At 46.9% G+C, this 21,063-nt stretch overlaps 1 protein-coding gene and 2 long non-coding RNA genes across 4 annotated transcripts in view; 2 read left to right on the forward strand and 1 right to left on the reverse strand.

The window, feature by feature from the left end:
• Positions 1-1,742: 1,742 nt before the first annotated feature.
• Positions 1,743-3,894, reverse strand: LOC121817653 (uncharacterized). Its single transcript, XR_006057707.1, has 2 exons — positions 3,777-3,894; positions 1,743-2,162 (listed from the first exon to the last, which is right to left on the reverse strand). It is a non-coding gene; the product is annotated as an uncharacterized LOC121817653 (long non-coding RNA).
• Positions 3,895-11,685: 7,791 nt separating this feature from the next.
• The window catches only part of ATP1A1 (ATPase Na+/K+ transporting subunit alpha 1), a 32,832-nt gene continuing 23,454 nt past the window's right edge, over positions 11,686-21,063 (forward strand). The window contains 1 exon segment of one of the 2 annotated variants that reach the window (NM_001009360.1): positions 11,686-11,961. In NM_001009360.1, the coding sequence (NP_001009360.1) occupies positions 11,950-11,961 (12 nt within the window). In that variant the 5' untranslated portion in view covers positions 11,686-11,949. 2 annotated transcript variants of the gene reach the window in all.
• Positions 12,467-19,917, forward strand: LOC114116588 (uncharacterized). Its single transcript, XR_006060523.2, has 2 exons — positions 12,467-16,263; positions 19,690-19,917. It is a non-coding gene; the product is annotated as an uncharacterized LOC114116588 (long non-coding RNA).

The raw sequence follows: 21,063 nt of genomic DNA on the forward strand, positions 1-21,063 counted from the left end.
AACTAAGATCCCTCAGGCACACTGTGTGGCTAATAAAAAAAAAAGTTAAATAAAAATACTTTAAAAAAGGCAACATCCAATTAAAACACAGATCCCATGGGTAAAATTAGATTTAGGATTTTCCACATGGTTTCCAGAAACATACTGCAGCAACAATCAACTATTTTTGGATATTTTATAGTTGTCTAATGCCACTTAGGAGAGGCCTGTTTTCTTAAATCTATAGCTCAGTTTAGAGAGAATGACTTCTTTGCAATAATGAGTCTTCCCAGTCCATGAACATTATTTATTCTTGCATTTATTTAGGTCTGGTATCAGTCAGGGTTCAATGGAGAGATAAAAACCAGACCAGACTTTGAACGGAAAAATTCTAATAAAAAATTTTTTTTTACAATGAGTAAAAAGGTGAATATTCAGAATCTTGGATATGCCTCTAAGGAGTACAGAAGGAGCCTCTGTAGAAGGGACCTATGACCTCTGGGGGCAGAGGAATAGTAAATGTGAAGATACTTGGAAACGTTTATTTTATTTATTTGTTTATTTTTGGCTGGGCTGGGTCTTTGTTGCTGCATGCAAGCTTCCTCTAGTTGCGGAGAGTGGTGGCTCACCCTCTAGCTGTGGGGTGTGGGCTTCTCCTGTTGAAGAGCATATGCTCTAGGGTGCATACGCTTCAGCAGTTGTGACACATGGGCTCAGCAGCTGTGCACAGGTTTAGTTGCCCCGTGTCATCCCGGACCAGAGATTGAGCTTGAGTCCCCTGCACTGGCAGGCTGATTCTTAACCACTGGACCCAGATGCATGGAAACTTTGAAGAACCCACTGAAAGGGAATGGAGATTCAGACTTCTTTGGAGGTGTGGCTGCCATAGAAACATGCAGTCCACTAGTGATGGAGAAACAGGAGGGTGTGGACCACAGTTGAGTTGTAGGAAGGAGGAAGAAGTTGCTAGAGGCATGGGCTGAACAGCTGGTCTCAGGACTTCTGTTACGGTGTAGAAGTGGTGGTAATGGGTAACAATCACTCATTCCCAACTTTAGGGTGAAAATGTTCAATATTTCACCAGATTTGTTTTCTTCATGTTTTCAGGGGCTGTAGGCAACACCCAGGGAAAATCACAATGTAGTTTTCCCCCAAAAAGGCAACATTTTATTACCAGTCGGGTATGATCTATGGTAAGAGGGGCAGCCTTAAAAAGGAAAATGAGGTTACTAAAGAAATCTCTGATCCCCGTGTTGAAAAAAGTTAGGAATTTTGCCACTAACCCAGAAGCTCTTACCTCGAGGGCACTGGGGCTTATTGGTCCCTCCAGCCCCCCAGCAAAAGGATCTAGAATCAGTACTACACCTCCTACCACCACTATTCCAAAGCGCAGGGATCTGATTTTCTGTACATTAAACATGATCCAGATTCGAGCAGATGGAGTTTTTCTGATTAGAATTTTCAGAGGAGCCAGGAGAGTCTGCTCTGGGTTAAGGCATGGCTGTGGATAGATGGATGTTGTGGCAGTAGAGAGAGAAACAAGAGTGGGTGAAGGAACAAGGAGATTTGAGACACTGTCCATTTGGCAAGAAAGAGGAGAGTAATGAGACAGTAATGCTTCAGAAGCTATAATATATTACTGATTGTAGATCAATATTGAAAGAGCCCTACCAGACAGAAACTAGTTTTGAAGAGGAAATTGGAACTTAACTGCTTCAAGACAGGATATGGTGGATAAAATAATTTTATGGCACCTTTTCAAATTTAGGCAAGTGCCCCTTTATTGGATTAAGAAACGAGATCTGAGCCAGGTTGAGGGAGCAGAAGAGAGCCTGCTGGGAGTTGGACCAGGCAACTGGAGGCTACTCCAAATGCCTCAGACTTCCCCCTCCCCTGGCCCCCGTTGTCTGCCCAAGCCTTACCCCAGCTCTGCTTCCAGTCCCCGGCCCCCATGCAACCGCCCTCTGTGTTCTTTTTCGAATGTTCCTCCATCAGCTGGCAGAAGGAAGAGAAACTTGAGGATGTTGCAGCCGAGACGTCCATGGAATGGAGCTGGGCATTGTCACCCAGCAGCTTGAGGAGACCCCATGCAGGTGTGACGCCAGGCCCAGGGGACTGTCACTGAACAGAGAGCAAGTTTCCCAGGAAAGAAGTGCAGGAGCCTCGTCCAAAGCCTGGGACCCCTGCAAGAGATTTTAACTGAATTTTACACTGACACCATCCAAGGCTTCCTTGAAGTGAAGTCGCTCAGTCATGTCCAACTCGTTGTGACCTCATGGACTGTAGCCTATCAGGCTCCTCTGTCCATGGGACTCTCCAGGCAAGAGTATTGGAGTGGGTTGCCATTTCCTTCTCCAGGCAATCTTCCCAACCCGGGGATCGAACCCGGGGATCGAACCCAGGTCTCCCGCATTGCGGGCGGACGCTTTACTATCTGAGCCACCAGGGAAGCCCAAGACTTCCTTGAATTCTCTCAAATTAAAAATAATAGTATGTGTTTTGTCTATGTGTGTGTATCTTTGTGTGTGTGTGTGCATTCAGATACACCTTCCTTGATGTGAAAAGAGGTCAAGATTTTTAAGATGAACCTATATGAGTACCCAATGCATCATGGAAAATTCTATTTTCAAAAAGCTTCTTTAAATTACATGTTTTGGATAACCCTCAGTTTTTGGTTTGGAAGCAAAACAGCTCTGTCCTTGAGTAGATGCTTTCAAGTGGTCCTAAAGCAAAGGAAACAGCATAGCGTGCTGGAAAGATAAGTGACTGGGGTCTCATTTTGACATTAAGCAGGTGGTCGGTCATACCAGGAAAAGCATACGCAGACTTGATTCCTCTGTAAAGGAGGAGAGCATACCAGGTTATCTGTGGTGTAGAAGTCTCATTCCATAAGCTCAGTGTCCCTTGTAAAACATAACTGCCTGTGAGCAAGATTCTGTCTAGTGCGGAACTCTACTCCCAGCTCTAGTATCCCATGTTGCCTGAACATGGCTCCTAACTGTACTCAGTTCTGTTACAGACATTTCAGATACAGGGAAACAGACTTGAAGAAAAGTGTAAGGACTTGCTCAAGACCACCCAAGTTCCCAGCATTCTGTTCCTTTTTTATGTTTGTTTTTCGATTAGCCTATATTTCTTTTTTAAATATAAATTTATTTTAATTGGAGGCAATTACTTTACAATATTGTGTTGGTTTTGCCATACATCAACATGAATCCGCCACAGGTATATCTCTGTCCTCACCAATCCTCCTGCTTGACAAGCTCTGCTGTGCATGTAAACAGGAGGCGGGGTTACGAGTTGCAAAAAAGGTACTGACTTTTCCTGGTGTGTGGGTGTCTCAGATCAGGAAACAGGACTGTAACGCCATTCATGCTGCTTGATGTTGCCTCCCTTTGAGGCACAGGGGTGGCAGCTGAGAAGGCTGCTAAGAAAGGCAGAGCATGGCATCCAGCCCATAGACACATGATATTCCTCCCAGGCTGCCCACCCCTCTTTCCACCATCCAAGGAACTGGAAACACTCAGCCTCCCGAAACCTCTAAGAAAGCAAGGTGATTTCACTCACACATATTTCTATGACATGGATGTCCAAACAGGAAGCCAAAGAAAACCAGCTTTTCAGTTTTTGTTTTTTTTTAAAGCAGCATGTGACCAGGAATGGATGAGACCAACACAACTTCTTTAATTCTAAATGTCTGCAGTCTGAGAAATCTACCATGCCTTGAGGTAACCTGATAGAACACCGCTTTCGTGACTCAGAAATTAAGCTTTCTTTACTGTGCATGGACCACGAACCTGCATTTAGAAGTCAGTGCAAGACCTCGACTGACACTTCCATACCTGCAGGAGCTGCTGATGAAAACCAGGTGGCCTGTTTAAGCAGAATTCAATTACTCAGATGGCAGCTGTTTCTTAATTCAAAACTTTAACATCGCCTCCACCCCCCCACCCGCCCCCCATTATGAAAAAAACCAAAGGGGGAAGAGAATACATTGAGTTTGAGCACTTCTGGTTGATGAGTTTAAAGGCATGACAGGGAAGTGGATTCTTGCCCCCGCCACCCCCAACACCCCCTCTCCCTAGCCCCTCACTCCCCAGCCCCAAGCTCCTTGCAGCTCTAGCCTGCAGCACCGTGTCTGGCAGACTTTTACCAGGAATGGGAGTGATGGTCCTGAAACCCAGCATTCTCTTGGGTCATTCTTAGGAAAAGAAAGAACTCTGGCTTGCCAATTAGAGACTACCTTAGCAGGTGGTATCTTCCTTCCTCTCTTTCTCTTCCTTTCTCTTTCTCTCTTTCTGTATGTGAAGGGGGAGGGAGGATGTAAAAAGGAAAAAAAAAAAAAACACCTGTAATGGTTTTAAGTTACACTTGGACACAACGCTTTCTCTCTCTCTCTCCCTCCCCGTGCCCTGCCCACACCCCATACAGAGAGGTTACCCTGTATCAGCCCCTGCAGTCCAGAACATGGATAGTCAAGCTTCTTATTCCAAAGGTGACAATTTCTCAGTAAGGCCAGTGCTGCTGTGTTTCCGTGCAGGGTTTATTTCCCTGGTCTTCAGCTGCGGTTTGTTGATGACTAGACCAGTTCAGACAGGTGGAGTGTTACCCAACACTTTCTCACCTAGCTCCTGCATTCTGTACTGTGGTTTCTGCTACAAGCTGGCTGCATATCCCTATACAGGCCCGCTGTTGGATACAGGAGGTTGCTGGGGCAAGAGGAAAACCAGCACAAAGCAGGTTCTGTTCTCACTCCCTTCTCCAGACAAATTTTTGTGGATGTCTTCATCTTTCTTTGAACCTTGTTTCTTGCAGGCTGAGGAGGAATTTGAAATCAACAAGATCATTCCTTACACTGTTTGAACAGTTACAATGTGACAGGCAATGTTTCCTTAAGAGTACCATGTCAATTGATTCTCACAGCAACAGCCCTGGTGATATGGTTACAGATAAAATAGGCTCAAAAGTTACATTTGAGGAAGGAAGACTCAAATTGAGCCACCTTTTAAGGTCAGGGATTTGTATCCTAACAGATCGCCAAAATTATGTCCAAATCTCAATTTTCCACCATATCTAGCAACTTGAAAGCCTCTGTTTGGGGGAAGGAGTAGATAATCGGGATCATGATGAGGATCAGGACATGCATGTAAATGCACAAAAAAGGAAGAAAAAAATTAACATGCCATCTCAGAGCTAAACATGGATGTCCTGAGATTCTGAATCCAATAACACGATCAGAAGAGCTTTGGTAAATGCACAGATTATGAAAGCTTATCCCACAGCTCTGGTTGTTGTTGTTGTTGAGTTGCTAATTTGTGTCTGACTCTTTATGACCCCATGGACTGCAGCATGCAAGGCTTCCCTGTCCTTCACTATTTCCTGCAGTTTGCTCAAACTCATGTCCATTGAGTTGGTGATGCCATCCAACCATCTCATCCTCTGGTGTCCCCTTCTCCTCCTGCCTTGAATCTTTCCCAGCATCAGGGTCTTTTACAATGAGTCAGCTCTTCACATGAGGTAGCCAAGGTATTGGAGCTTCAGCTTCAACGTCAGTCCTTCCAATGAATATTCAAGTATGAGTTCCTTTAAGATTGACTGGTTTCATCTCCTTACTGCCCAAGGGACTCTCAAGAGTCTTCTCTACGACCACAATTTAAAGGCATCTGTTCTTCAGCACTCAGCCTTCTTTGTGGTCCAACTCTCCCATCCGTGCATGACTACTGGAAAAACCATAGCTTTGACTACTGTTTTTTTTATGGACATTTGTCAGCAAAATGATGTCTATGTTTTTTAATATGCTGTCTAGCTTTCTCATAGCTTTTCTTCCAAGGAACAAGCAAATACCACCACAGAAATCTTTCCAAAGCACAAATCCGATCATGACACCTCCCTGCTTAAAACCCTGCAGTGTCTCCCTATGGCCTACAGGATAAAGTCCAAGCCCTTAGAATGGTACCGAAGTCCTCCACAATCAACCCTGCTCACCTCTCCAGGCTTATCTCCTGCTGCGTTCTTTCTCTCTCACACACACACACAACCTATGCTCTAGTGATTTTAAACTCCTGGCCAGTCCTCCCCAATAGATTGTTTATTTAGGTGCCAAGGGTCTTACTCATGCAGCTGCTTTTGCTTACAACCACCCCACAGTACACAAGCACACATGCGCGCCCACAAGAAGCTCCACTTCATGAACTCCCATCTATCTTTCAAGATCCACCCCGGGAAGCCCTTTCAGCTCCACAGGCAGAACTAACCACTTCTTCCTTCATGTCCCCATGATATGCTACATAGATACAGCACCTCTCACTGTGTTACTAATATCTCTTTACATGTCTTACTTTATGCCAGACGGTGAACTATTGGAGGGGAGAAATTGTGTCTTAGTTGCCATTATATGCCAGCATCAAGCATGATGTTAGGCTCAGAGTAGTTCCCCAGTAATGGCTATTTTGGATTTTGGGGTTTGTTTGTTTGTTGGGGGGAGGGGGGTTAAATTTAATTTTTGTTTGTTTTGGCATGAGTTAGCCCTTACTTCTGTTAAGCAATGGCGAGTGCCAGAGGTAGGGGTGGGAGAAGGGATGAAATAGAGGGAACTTCTCTAGCGGGCTTATCAGTAAGAGTCCACATGTAGAGGTTTACCTGTCAACCAAATGGCAGCCTCCAGAGTAAGACCTAAGCTGTTAAAAATGAATTGAGCTGGTTACTATTTTTGTACCTGACCTACTTTGGGGTTACTTTCTTAAAAAACTCCCAGGCTTTTGTAAATGGACCAAACAACTTTTTGATGATTCTGTATTCTCTCCTATTATGGTGATTTCTCACTTCAATGAAGGGAAAATCTGCCAAGTCCCTGAAACCCCATTTTAGTGCAAAGGGATCTAAGGAAGAGTGTTGTTCTCAGTGGAACCAGCCTTCACAGAACCTTCTCAATTGTTTTTCCATGGAAGATTTAAAGGCCAAGAATAGCAGATCTATCCACCCCAATGGCAGCCCTCATTTCCTCAGTGCACATGGCTGTTTTCCCCTGAGAACAAGGAGGGTTCCACGACAGTTTGCTCCTGCTGCCTCTCCTCTGCCTCCAGCTTGCCTGTGCCGGCTTGTAAGCCTGCCTGAAGCCATGTCTCTGCTGCCTGGGTGCAGATAGGACTCTGGCAGTAGAATACTTTTAGTTCCAGACCCTCTGTTTGTTGCCATTTAATTTTTGTTTGCAATGCCCCATGGTGGTTGATTTGTAGAGAACAAAATATGCATTTTTACATGCCAGGATATTGTAACATTTAATAATGTTTTGATACTATTATCACAATAATAATCCCTGGGGTGAGGGGAGTAGCAGTGTGTTGGAAAGTGCTAGAAAAGAAGACCGAGCCTGACTCTGAATTTGAGAACACAGTGTAAAACACTTGGGGGGGACAACTAATGAGTCCTTTGTAATTGTTTTCTTGACAAAGACTGCTATTAATAAGAGCAAATTAAGTGGCAGTTGTAATAAAGGAGGGCTTCCCAGGTGGCTCAGATGGTAAAGAATCTACCTGCAATGCAGGAGACTGGGGTTTGATCCCTAGGTTGGGAAGATCCCCTGGAGAAGGGACTGGCAGCCCACTCTAGTACTCTTGCCTGGGGAATCCCAGGGATGGGGGAGCCTGGTTCCTAGTTTTAGGGACCAAACCCAGGCCCTCTACATTAGGAGCATGGAGACTTAGTCACTGGACGCAGTGGTGGGATAGATATTGGCTAGGAGAAACTTTGAAATTGTGAGAAGAACTGGCTTCAGTGCAGTAAATATTGTAACTTTTAATGCAGTAACAGTGGCAGCCAAGTGGCTTCCTGGAGTACCAAGGAAATGGTAAAAAATAAAGATGCATGCCTAAGATTGTTTCCATGGTACCTCTAGTGCAAGCTGGACCAAAGACTTCTATCTTTCCAGTTTCCGAGCTCACTGATCTCCCAAGTGTTTGCTTCCAATGGAAAATGCTAACTTTGTTGCAGGTTCCAACTCTTTTTCTAAAGCCCTTAATTGCAATGGCATGTTTATTCATTTCAGCAAGTACTTACTCAGAGTGCTAGCACTCTTGGCTCAAAATACTGACTTGCATCATGTTTTTCAGACGTCTCCTGACTGCTCACAATGACTGGGCCAACACTCTGTGGTTGTGTCAAATCCTCCTCACAGCCATCCGCATTTGGCAGCCTTGGGGGCTGTAAATGCTGAGTCTCTGGTTCCATCAGTTTAATTGTTTCCCAAGCTAGGAGCTTAATTAGAACTGATAGTCTAAGAGGTAGATAGAATAGAGAGATGGAATTTGTCCCCACATTCTCTTCTGGAAGTTTCTTTATCCTCAGCACTGCTCTGGGAGTTTGAAAAGATGCCCAATAGTTTTGCCAATGTTCAGGGACTGTCCAGTTCCAATCACTCCCTGAGCCTCAGTTTCTTCACATAAAATGAGAGGAATGTTTGCTTTCCAAGGTTCCATTCAGAAAGCTCTCCCAAGAGGGGAAAGAGGCCTGTCCTCCAAAATGGTATTTCCCCCTTTGGTCACCCACGTCCCAAGGCATCTGTGACTTTTGCACCTCAGTTTCGTCCACAATATCTCTTTGTCTTCATTTTATAGGCATGCTCAGGGCTCCATTGTACAATCCAGCAGGGATTCTTTTCATCACTCTTTCCCATAAAAAGTTTTCAGCTCCAGCTTCCTTACCATATTTTTTTCCCTTCACCTCTTAAGATTTGTCCTCAACACCTGACGATAAACTTTATCCCTAAAAACACTCCTGAGAACTGCCCAGAAGTGCCTGGACCGTAACACTTGGCTGAGCACTTATAGAAACATCAACATTAGAAGAACAGTAGGAGAAGGCAATGTCACCCACTCCAGTACTCTTGCCTGGGCAAATCCCATGGACGGAGGAGCCTGGAAGGCTGCAGTTCATGGGGTCGCTAGGAGTTGGACCCGACTGAGTGACTTCACTTTCACTTTTCAGTTTCATGCATTGGAGAAGGAAATGGCAACCCACTCCAGTGTTCTTGCCTGGAGAATCCCAGGGACGGGGGAGCCTGGTGGGCTGCTGTCTATAGGGTCGCACAGAGTTGGATACAACTGAAGCAACTTAGCAGCAGCAGCAGCAACAACATAACTTGTCTGATACTCTGAAATGTTTTCATCGAATTATGTGTCTTTCAACAGGACTGAAATTAAAAAATGGATTATCAAATGACTTGAAAATGGAATGGGATACACCTTGAGAAGTGGGATTAGGTGGGTGAAAACAGGGGTGAGGGAGTGTTTGTTGATCTATAGCAAACATTTTTATAAAATATTCTGACTCAATGATTCACATGGTACACTGATAAGAGTAGAAATAGGCAAAAGAGGCTCTCGCTGGGGACTTCTTGGTTGTAAAAGAGGAGAAGCACATGGAAACCCTCTGTACTTGTGACGACAGCCCCGTTGAAAGCAATTAGTATCCTTCCACCAAAAATTCCCTGGTGCCATGCTCAGAGACCAAATTTTACAAGTAGGAAGACGGTTTCCATCTTGCAATTTTGAGACCAGGCTCCGTCATCACTAGCTGAGTGGCCTTGTTTTGAGAAAATCCTCAAACCTCCTGTTTCCCACTCTGTAAAATGCATCTAAAGCCCTTTGCCTTCCAGACTTGAGAATCCCAGGGAGGATTTTATATGTAAAAGTGCTATGTGGAGCAAAAGTAAATTTCAGATTTTAATACCTCTTCCTTTTATGCCTTTTCCCCAGTCTAGAATATAGCTAGAACTTTGAGGTCCTCTTGAAAGGACCTTTAGCAATCTTCAGCTGCCAAATAAACAGCTGAAAAGGCCAAGGGAAATAAATGCCTGATCTTTCAGGGTTATGTTGTTGAATGAAAATTTTAAAAGTGATAATTTTAGTTAGTTGGGTGGTAAAGGTGATCCACCAGCAGGAGAAACCTACATTGTTTAGACTTTTGCTTTCTACATTTTGTTGTTGTTCTTGCTGTGCTTTTTCAGCTCAGAGCAGGGCCCAAGGGATAATTAATCTCAAACAAGCTGAGAGATCTTTAGTAAGCAAAATCCTCCTACAGGTTAGCAGGAATGGGGGATATAGTGCATGAAAATAAAGCATTTTCTAGACCTTTAGAGGCAGAGCCCTGATAACACTTCATTAATTCCTTCTGTTGAATTAGCAGCATTGGGAACTCTGTTCTGGATTTGGGGGTTCTTGCCCCAGCAGGCATGAATTTGAATTTACAGTTCCTCTGCTCTTCATGGCCTGCACTGATTTAACCAAGCCTGAAGGTCGCTGGAGGAAGCACCAGTCCTGAACAATGCATTCTTGGGCAAGAGGAAAGAAACAGTTTCTTCTAAGAAGGAACAAGATTTACTCTAATGGCCTAACAGCTAACACAGTTGCTAGTTTTTTCCCCCTTCGATTTTCTTTCTTCCTTCCCTTCTTCCCAGTTTCTTTCAAGGCTTCACCTCTTTATTTTTTCATGTTAAATTAATAGTTGAAATTAACAGGGCCAGTTTTAGCTTGCTTAGGAAGTTAATGTTTTCCCTGTTTGTTGTCAGAATTCCCAGAGACATGAAGTGACTCTCTCCTGCAAACCTTGTGCTTTCCCAGAGCATGCTTGACTTCCTGAAAACATTGTTAATAAAACCTTCCTTTTTAACTGCAGGAAACCTTCAGCCATTGCAGCCTCTGCAGAAGCTGCAATGGGAGGAATGACACACCGCGCAGCCAGGCCAGGGCCCTCTGGGGGGTTTCTGGGCTCCCCACACTCTGGGCCCAGATCCCTCAGAGAACCAAAGGCTGACGTGAGAGAGGCCCTGCTGTGCCAGGTGGAAGGCCAGCAGACAGGCCCTCAAACATCTCCCCCTCCGCGGAGTCCCTTTTGCTAAAGATATGCATTCCCTTAGGTTTCAGGTGTTCCTCCCCCGTTAAAGTGAATCCCCAAACAGGACAGTTTATATTCACACAGCAACATGAATGAATTAATCGCAGGCCCTCTGGATTATTATTTGGGGGTGTTGAAGCAAAGGAGGGGGAGGGCGCTTGGGACCTCTGGCAACGCCAGCCCAGGCCCTGTAGGATATAACGGGGATCCCAAGACCATAGGAGGCATTCGTGAGAACACCGAGAGGCTGGCCCCAGAGCCTGGTCAGGGAAGCCATCCGCAGGTAGGCGCGGGGCCTGGGGTCTGCAGGGACGCGCAGTCCCTCCTGCGAGCGCTGGCTTTTCCTTTAGCACCAGAGGAGCTCCCTGATTCCCAGGAAGGCCCCTCCGCGCGACGATTCTGTCCCGGGTCCGAGGAGATTCGGGGGCTCAGTTCCACGGACATCCCCGCACCCACTGCGGACCTTGCGCGCCCTCCAAAGCGGGCCGGTCACGCAGGGCGGAGAGAGGAGGTACGCGGGAGCTGCATGGCTGCCGAATCCCCGCTGCCCAGCCTGCCGGGGCGCCCCGCAGAGGCACGGTCTCGGCCGCCCGTGACATGGGCACGCGCGCCCCAGGCCCGGGCGCCCTCCTGCCTGGAGCCCTGGCCGGTCGCAGCCGGCACGGCCCCGGCCTGGGGGTGGGGTTGGGCGAGGGGTGGAGCCAGGCCCGTGGTCGGTGTCAGGTTGCTCCGGTAACGGTGACGTGCCGGGCGTGGGCGGGGCTAGCACGCAGGTTGCATATTTTAGGAAGTGAGGAGGAGGCGCGGGCTTGAGCTGCGGCGGGGTCTGGGGCTCAGAGCAGCGGCGGGAGGAGGCGGACACGTGGCAGCAGCAGCAGTAGCAACCCCGGCGGCGGCGGCGGCGGCGGCAGAAGGCATCGGCCCGAGCCGCCTGCCGTCTTCCCTCCTTCCCGCCTTGCGGCAGCCCTAGCTCCTTCCTCTTCGCTCCCCCGGCCGCGCTTGCTTGGCCGGGAGCCGCTCTCTTTTCTCTCTCATTCTCTGAACAGAAGGACCCGGCGCGGGGCGCAGACCACCGCCGCTATGGGGAAGGGGGTGAGTGTCGGGCGAGCCAGGGGAGGGGCGCGGGGAGCCCTGGTCGGGAGGCGGAGGAAGGGGAGGAAGTCTGGAGGGCGACCGCAGCCGGCGGGAGGCGAAGGAGGAGGAAGCGGCGCAGCGCGGAATGGGTTGGCACAGCGGCGAGGCTTAAAAGGCGACGCACTTTGGAAATGGAGGGAGTGCGGTAATGAGGGGCGGACGGGGGGAAGAGAGCGCCGAGGGGCCGGAGCGCGGCAGCTCCGGGCGGTGCGCAGACCCTGAGGGGCCGAGCGCGCCCGGGGTCTGGGGCTCCTGGAGGCGGCGCTTGGGAGCCGCCGGCTCTGGAGGAGAAGGAGGGAGCACGGCGGCCGGGCGGCCCTGGCCAGGAGCGGGCCGCCGGCGGCATCCCCAGCCCGCTCCTTCCCTCCCTCCTTCCGCCCGCCCTCACCTCCCGTCTCTCGCCTTCCTTTCTCCCTCCGCCCTTCTCGCCGGGAGGAAAGGCGTGCTCCTCCCCTTCCCCTGTGGGCGCTCTGCCCGGCCGGTTCCCGGGCTGCGGTTCCCGCCGCGGCTCCGGCCCGGGCCCTGGGGGGCTTGCCATGCGGGGCCGGCTTTGGGGTCCTAGGCTCCTCCTGGAGGCGCCAGGGTTTAGCCAGTTGTCCGCAGAGGCGGCCGCCCTCCCCCAAAGGATAAAAAAAAACAACTGGCTTTCCCTTAGCGTGGAGCCGGTCAGGCGGGCTGGTGCCAGAAAGGGTGTGCCTTCGCTCTAGGATGGCCTTGAAGGTATACTTTTGAGAGCTTTGATGGGCCACTTTCCATAAACACGGGATGCACTCGGGGCAGCCTGAGCAACAGGAGTGGTCATCTTGTTGGTGGGGAGGGTGAATGTAGATTTTTTTTGGAATAGCCTGGAAAGAGCACAGGCTGATCCACCAGAGTCCCCGGGTACTATAAATACGAAAAAAGGAAGGGAAGCGAGGACAGTACAGGTTAGGAGTGTCTGCGCAGGGAAGAGAGATTCTAGAAGCAACGAACCTCCTCCTCCCCGGGCAGGAGAGGCGAGCACTGTGGGAATACCAGAACGACGGCTGGTTCCTGCATTTTTGTAACTCAGTTAACCTATAGGCCCGAGGCCAAAGTCCAGTCGAGAAAAGTTTATACAGAATGACGATCAGAAGTATCAATTGATGGGATAAAATGACCAGGTCGTGAGAATACCAGTAGGAGAGAATCCCCTCCATTGTGTCCAGGGCTTGCAGGCTGTCCGGCGCTTAGTAGGACTTTGAAGGGTCTGAGGGCTCCTCCGTGTGGAGTGAGTGATGGGGAAAGAGGGAGGGTTCATTCTTTGGGGACTCTAGATGGATCTTGAAGGAGGTCATTGAAAGGTTTGGACCTGGTGGAGAAGGGAAGGAGAAGTGGGAATGCACAGCTTGAATCTTTTAAAAGCATAAAATGTGGAGGGCTGCTGGCTCAGGTCAAGTAGCTGAAGAGAACTGAGTGCCAGCCTCTGTCCTCGGGGGTGCAAACTGGGTTAGTGGCCTATGCTTGTACACACCATCAAACCCTAGGTCATTCCAGTAAACAGGCTCTTAAAAGCTTATTTCTTTGTTTCTTCCTCCTCAGAAAAATAGTTGATTTCTTGAGCCACACATTACTGGCAGCAGGACGGTAGAGCCCCGTAGATGTGTGCCCAAGCTTGGCCTAGGAAGGTGAAGGATTTGCTCAAGGTCAAATGGTTGGTTCGTGACACACCAGATGTCCCTGATTCGTGAACAGCCTGTAGTGTCCAAGCCTAAATACTCAGTCACTCACTCCTTAACAGTGACTATGCAGAACTCTAAAGTTATTTTTCAGATGAAACTGGGGTATTTGTCAGATTAGTGAAAGATCTTTGAGTAAATTATGTCCGTAGACCTGTATGTCCCTTGGGTAACCACACACTTGCCCAGTAGTGGTAAAGATAACAGCGTACCCGGGCTGTGGAGGTTCAACCTTGATGTCTTATGGATTCTAATAACATGTCTAGGGGCTAGCAAACCCAAAGTTGGAATTGTAACTGGTTAACACAGGCTGATATGCTGCTTATCTGCTGGGTTGTCATTAGTATTTTGAGTACTCTGATGAATTGAACATTAGGGTGTATCTGTGTGTGTGTGTCTGTGTTCTGGTGGTGGTGGTGGTGGTGGTGGTAATTCTTCTGGGATAAAATAACTGCTTTTGTCCCTAGTGACTTACTCTGATAGTCCAAATGTTCAGAAGGATATTTTATGCTGAAATGTTGGGATTTTTCCACATGGGGATTAAAATGTGGGTGGAGTGGTGACTAAAGCCCTGCTGATAATTGGTTAACCAGGAAGCCTGTGCTGGCAGCTAATTTTTAAGGTCATTGTTCATTTCTTACCCTCCTCTTCCCACTACTGTTGGGGGCCCAGGTTTTGACTGTATTTCAGGTGATTTTAGTTCTCCTTAAAAAATCGATCTCCTAAGCTTTGGGTAATGACATGAAAGAACCAGCTCCTGCTGAATCATTCCTGGATGAAATAGGATTTTGTCCTTTTTTTTTTTTTTTCATACTGGCTGCTTTTGCCAGTGACTTGGCTTAAATCCGCAGCTCGGCCTACCACCCACAATTCTTCAGCCAACCAAAGATATGCAAGAAACTTTATTTTTCTCAAGTTTACAGAAGACCAGGCTGGGGAGGAGGGATGTCACTAGGCCTTTCCCCACAGTTCTCCATTGTTAGAACATTACCTTAGTTACCTAGCTTATGGGTAGTGATGTAAAGAGGAGCTGGGGAGAAGGTGCAGGTTACACAGGGTATACAAATGTCAGCAGAAATCCTGGTTGCAGGGTACTGTCAGCTGCCCCTTTGGAGCTCAACTTGAAAGTGACTGAATCTCCTATGGCTGCTGTAAAGCCAGGACTTTGGACTGAAAACATCATAAGGCAGAGTTCTCAGGATGGAAAGTTGCCTGGGCCCAGCTGGAACAAGTGGAGTGGTTACGGGAGGAACTGGGGACAGAGAAGGTTGGGGTTGCATCACATCCTTTGCCTGTCAAGTGTTCAGTGTATCTGAGTGTGATTTTTTTTTTTCCCCCTGCCACCTCCCCCCGCCCCACGCCCCCACTTTCTGTACCCTGCTGCTGCTCTGAGGGTGTATTCTCTTTGGGTAACTTACTGTTGGTTAATTTGTAGTTTTCTCTGCCAGTAAGTTTGTAACACTCTGGTGACTCACCTTTGGGTGGGAGGGTAGGAAAGGGGAGGTCTGCATCATAAATCTGAGAAGATTGAGAGTAGGCTCAGCCTGACAACCCCTCCCCCCAAAAGGAGGGGGAGGAATTTTTTAAAACCTAGTAAAATGTTTAGGCAGGGGAAGAGTAAAGCCTAAAATATCCAGCCCCCACCCCCTGCCCAAGTGTTATTCTTAAATTGCATTTTAAAAAGAAAAAAGTGGATTCAACATTACATAGCCCATCCATTCTCCACCCCAGAACCCTTTTAGAGCATTGTTTGCTGGCTATTATTTTAGCAGTGAATGAATAGATTAGTGACTCTGTTCAGTCAGGCTGTGTTCTTTCACATAGAATATCCAAATTTAAGACTGACAGTGGTTTTAAAGATAATTTTCTTGAAAGGAGTTTGTGTGGAAAAGTAAAACTAGTTTCTTTATTTAAAACAAAAAAGGTTATAAAAGCCCCGAAGCGTCCGTTTCTCATCTGACCCTTAGCTAGAGTACTCACACGTTTATAGAGTGCAAGGCAAGTGAGAGTGGCACCTGTTATTGTGGGGCTTTTGGCATTGAGAGATCAAGCATGTATCAAGTATGGGTTTGTGCTGTTCACCAGTTAAGTCTTAAGCCTTTTCAAAACTAGAAAATAAGTTTTTCTCTCACCTGAAAAAAAAGAAAAAATACTGAGGGTTGGAAAGAATGGAAAGTATTATGAATTACCCACCCCAGGGAGGCCAAGTGAAAGTGTCAGTGGACTCGGCTGGGATGATGGCTTTTTAAGTTCTCATCTACTTTCACTTTTCAGGTAAAAGGCTTTACATTTTCAGAGTCTTGGTCAAGGTCGTATGAAATGAAATGGGCTTTTCAGCCCTCTGTGAGGGGTGGGAGGACGAGCATCTGTGCTGTGGTGCCTCCTCCTAGCTGCCCAGGGCCCTCTGCCAGCCAGCAGGCCAGAAGAAGAAACACGAGTGTCAGATCAGATGGCCTCACAGTAATCAGAGTGGCTGCTTTTGGCCAGCACAACACTGGGCAGAATGTTTCCCTGGCCCTGCCAGAGCTGTCCAATTCTGGATTCCGCTGAAATTACATGTCCAGTAAGTGATAATATGAAGGACAGAGACTTTTAAAACCCACTAACTATTTTCTTAAACTCATCTTCGTTTATGTATTTTTGGAAAAGGAGACGTAACCAAATCAGGCTTGAACTTTCTCACGTTGCTATGAATCGAGTGTGTGTGTGAGAGGAAGTGTATTCTTTGGCTGGAGTCGGAGAGAGACTGTTCCTCTGCATATGAGTCACCTCCTTAGTTGTGCTTAAATCTGTCATCAGGAATCCACAAGAAGTTCTTCATTTATTTGGCTAATGTTTGAGATAGCAGACTCTGTCAGTGAGAATAGAAGCATCCCACTCTACCCCCCAACCCACCCTGCAGTTTTCCTCTCTGGTTTCACGTGGCTCCTGAGTCGAGGGAATTTTGGCCAGTAGACCCCATTCCTTAGTTCCGTTGTGACTTTACAGTGACTTATATCTGGACGTTAATTAGTTCTGTATCTGGTTTTATTCAAACCCTCTGTAGTAACAGCTAGTAGATTTTTTTCTGTTGGTGATCTGAACAGTGGATCCTTGATGCCTGTGCTTTGATCTTTGGGACTGGCATTGTTTTCGGTGTTCAGGTTTCGTGGATCAGGGGGACTTGGCACTTAGTTTATCTTTCCTGCCTGTCGGCCTGGTGAGGGCAGATCCTTATGCACTTTGGGGTGTTATCCTCTTGTGTTTTTCTTTCATCCTCCATATGATGCTTCTATGGTGCCATATTGGTTTTGTTTCAACCCAGGGGGCATTTCTCTAGGTTATCACTGCCTTTGTTCTTTTCAGCCCTGCAGCTATATTATTTCCCACCCTAGGCTTCGGGGTACCAATTGAGGGGAGTGATCAGGACTTTGGAAATTAATTCAGTCTGCTTTTAATGCTTGTGCCAGTTGTTAATCCATGGTCCCTCAAACAGACAACTTCTTTCGAGTAGCACTAGCCAGAGTGGTCTGACAAAATGAGAAAGGGATGAGGAGGGCAGCAAATGGGGGGAATAGGCAGAATATTTTAACTCTTTACAACCCAGGCACCTAGTGTAGAGGTAGAAAGTAACACCCTATTTTTAAAACTGAAAAAGCACATTTTTAAAGAGGTAGTAAATCTGAAGTATATTGATTATTTAGATGCTTTAGATTTTTTTTTTTTTGAATGATCATAAATATATACTAACTATTGCAGGTAGGGTGGGCTGTCAGGCTCCTTAAATTTCACATGCAGGTAGATTGGAGAGGAAGGTTAAGCCTTGTTCGTTTTGGGCTGAGGGAACCTGCCGGCTAGAGCTGGAGCTGCTTTCTTTGCACTCTGCTGGCTGATGGACTGCAGCCCAAGTTTGGAGGGACTGAGCTGAGTTCACAAAGAGACCCACTGCTATGGCCTGGCTGCTTGGTATTCCCCAGGTCCACCACGGTTTAGGTAAGGGCGAGAAGGAGTGTGAGGGTAGGGTGTTCCTTTGGGTCACCTCCTGTTCCTCACTGCCCTAAATGCTGCTCTGGGCTGCTGGCTGTAGAATCACAGCAGTGCCTGCCCTCTCCCATCTCCAGCCTCAGATCCCTGGCAAGAGAACATTCTTTGTACATAAACTTCTTAGTCATTTGGGAGTGATCAGAGCTGTAATGAACTTCGTGTGATAATAATTTCTGTTTTCTTTGTTTTAGTTGATGATAAAATTAAAAAATGCCCAAAATGAGGTTTCTTTTTTTAAGATTATGACTTTTCATAGTCAGTGAGGGATGGCAGTGATATGTCAATTAAAACCAAGTTATAATAACTTTCATGTAGTGATTTGCACAGTACCTTCACATACACTATTAGGTTTGATAACGATGTAATAATACATCAGGAAGATCCACAGGCTAACCCCCCCCCCCCACCCCCGTCCCTTTATATATAAAAGAAAGATGTAGTCTACTCTAGGCAGTATTCCTAGACAACCAGCAGGATCAGAGAGAGATCATCCCTTCGACTTCCCTGCCTAACTGGAATCAGAGGTACCTTTTCTACAGCCCTGTTGGCCAGCTTTTAAACGGGCTGCATTTGGGGCAGTTACTTTTACTCTTCTTCTGGCCCCTCTTGATAGTCCAAAGCTTGCTTTGTCAGTTTTAGAAACAGTGCTGGCTTTAGGTGTTTTGGTTTTGAATTTGACGGTAGCTCCTTGATTCATCAGACTATTGGAATGCCATCTAGAGTCTTTAGTAGTTACCCCCAAGTGTTATTTCCATTTTAGGTGAGGCGGAAACTGAGGCTGACTGTTCAGGATTGTCTTGCTGGCATATGGCAGAGCTAGAATGACCTGGGGCTGACTTAAAAGCACCATCCATAGTCCCATCCCAAGGGTATAGATGTCTTTGCTCCCAAGTACCCTCCAGACTTCATCAACAGCAACTTCTGAAGTCTGAAGGTCTCTGACCTCCCTATTGGCTACAGGGGATTGTGCTGATAGGGTGGGAACTGTGGTCAGATGTCCACTCTGCTCAATTGAGAACATCTCCAAGGCCTACCCTCCTGGGGGCTTGTAGAGATGGATCTGAGGGCCTTGGGGCAACTTTAGCTTATGCAGACCTCCAGTGACTCAACCTCTGGGATAGAAATGTCTCTCCTAAACTCCTTGTACCTTCTTTATGTGCCTTTTAAAAAAAATTAGGGATAATTCTTGGCTTCCCTTATGGCTCAGCTGATAAGAAATCTGCCTGCAATGCAGGAGACTCCGGTTCAATCCCTGGGTCAGGAAGATCCCCTGGAGAAGGAAATGGCAACCCACTCCAGTATTTTGGCCTGGAGAATTCTATGGACTGTATAGTCCGTGGGGTCACAGAGTCGGACACGGACACGACTGAATGACTTTCACTTTCATATGGATAATTCTCTGTACCTGTCATATCTGTTTCCCACTCCTCCCTCTTTAAATTGTCAATTACTGAAGAGGAAGGTGCCTCATCAGCCCCAACAGATCATGCTCATTGTAAGGATTCAGTCTGTGCTTTTAAAGAAGTGAAGGTTGGGGCCTCGGCCTGGGGGCTGGAGTGCTGAGGGTGGGCACCTCCCCTGTGCTGTATACCAGCCCCATTCTGCTCTGTGCATAAATTCACAGACGTGAATAGATGACAACAGAAAATGGTATTAGAGCAGCGAAGTGACGTCGCTCAGTCATGTCTGACTCTTTGTGACCCCATGGACTCTAGCCTACCAGGCTCCTTCATCCGTGGGATTTTCCAGGCAAGAGTACTGGAGTGCGTTGCCATTTCCTTCTCCAGGGGATCTTCCCAACCCAGGGGTCGAACCCAGGAGGAATCAGCAGCTTTGTACAGGAAGCTTTGGAAGATGTTATTTACTGTTGTCTGCCTGCAGTTGGGACAGAGTTGAACAAACGTAAGGGGTTTGGTGCTTGGGACTGTGGGGAAAGCTGCAAGTGAATTCTGTTCTTTTCTATCAGGAGAAATCACTGAAACGAATGAAGCTCTTGCGAAAAATCCAGGGCTTGTCATCGCATTTTGTGGTGAAGATGGTTGGCTAATCAAGATGACACTCAATAACCATTCAGAACTAGATGAAGAAGCAACTGAGAAATACATAATCTGTTGAGAAGTAGAAACGAATCCCCTAAATAAACTAAGTTGAAACAATTTAAAATAAATACTAAATAAATGAACCTTGCTCCAGGTTTCAGCCTTGGCTCCTTTGATTAGGAATTTTCTCTCCCTACATCCTGAGCACCGTTTTCCTCTACCCAGATCAAATGGTGGCAGAACTTATAGTGAACCCTTTGAGAAAATGAAATCCCCTGGAAGCACAGGGTGAAGCAGTAACACTTTTGGTTTGAGGCTGTGTCACACTGGGCAAGCCCCTGCCCTTGTTGTGACCTCCTACTTCCTAAATTAGGACGGTGTGGGGGGGGAGGTTCGCAAATGGCCCTTTGGGGGAGGGTGTAACAGTAACCTAGAGCCTCTGTTGTATTTATCCTAGGGAGACAGCACAGTGGTGCCCCCAGGGTGCTGCCCACAGAGCGTGGTACCTGCCTGGCCTCTGGGCATTTCCTAATTGAAAAAATGACTTGTATACCTGGAGGAGTGGGAAGGTCATGTTATCATTCCCCTTTCCATGACCTTTGTTTTTCCCAAATGCTTTTCAAAGAAATAATAAAATGTTATCTACCCAATTTAAGTTGTTCCCCGTTCCACCCTGCATTCTACCCTTCCACACAGACAGATTCCCGCCCCGCCCCCCCGCCCCTTGAAACTAGTAATTGAGATTGGTAGGGACTGGAGTAATCTTTGGTTCCCATCAAGATGAGCTAGTATTATTGTTTTACTTGTAGGGAAGAACTGAATTGCATAAGCAGCCTGGTCTTCTGGACAAACAGTGCCTAGTGAAACAATTAAAATCTTGAAGGAAAAGAATTATCTCGTTAGTACTTCCCCTGTCTCTTTCACAAATCTCCTGCTTTAAACTTACCCCCTCTTAGTATGCCATGAATTGATGGAGAAAGGGGAGGGTTATTAGGGGGGCTCTATTTCCAGCTACCTTAAGCATTGAGAACTGTGAAGCTTCAGGCAAGGGGTCTGTTTTTGCAAAGAGGGATAGAACTTTGGAACATATCCAAGTTTTAGCTGCTCTAATAACTCTCTCCCCCTCTTTCAGAGTGTAAGATGTTGAAAGCCAGAAAATAATCAAAGCCTACAGATGGTGAGGCAGAGGGATTTTAACTCTGATTTTCATATATTTAAATTAAATATCTTTTAATGATACTCAACTTTGCTTAGAGAATTTGTGGACTGGATTTTAAAAATAAATACAAACTGGCCACGTG

This window comes from Ovis aries, chromosome 1 (assembly GCF_016772045.2).
Source record: "Ovis aries strain OAR_USU_Benz2616 breed Rambouillet chromosome 1, ARS-UI_Ramb_v3.0, whole genome shotgun sequence".
NCBI lineage: Eukaryota > Metazoa > Chordata > Mammalia > Artiodactyla > Bovidae > Ovis > Ovis aries.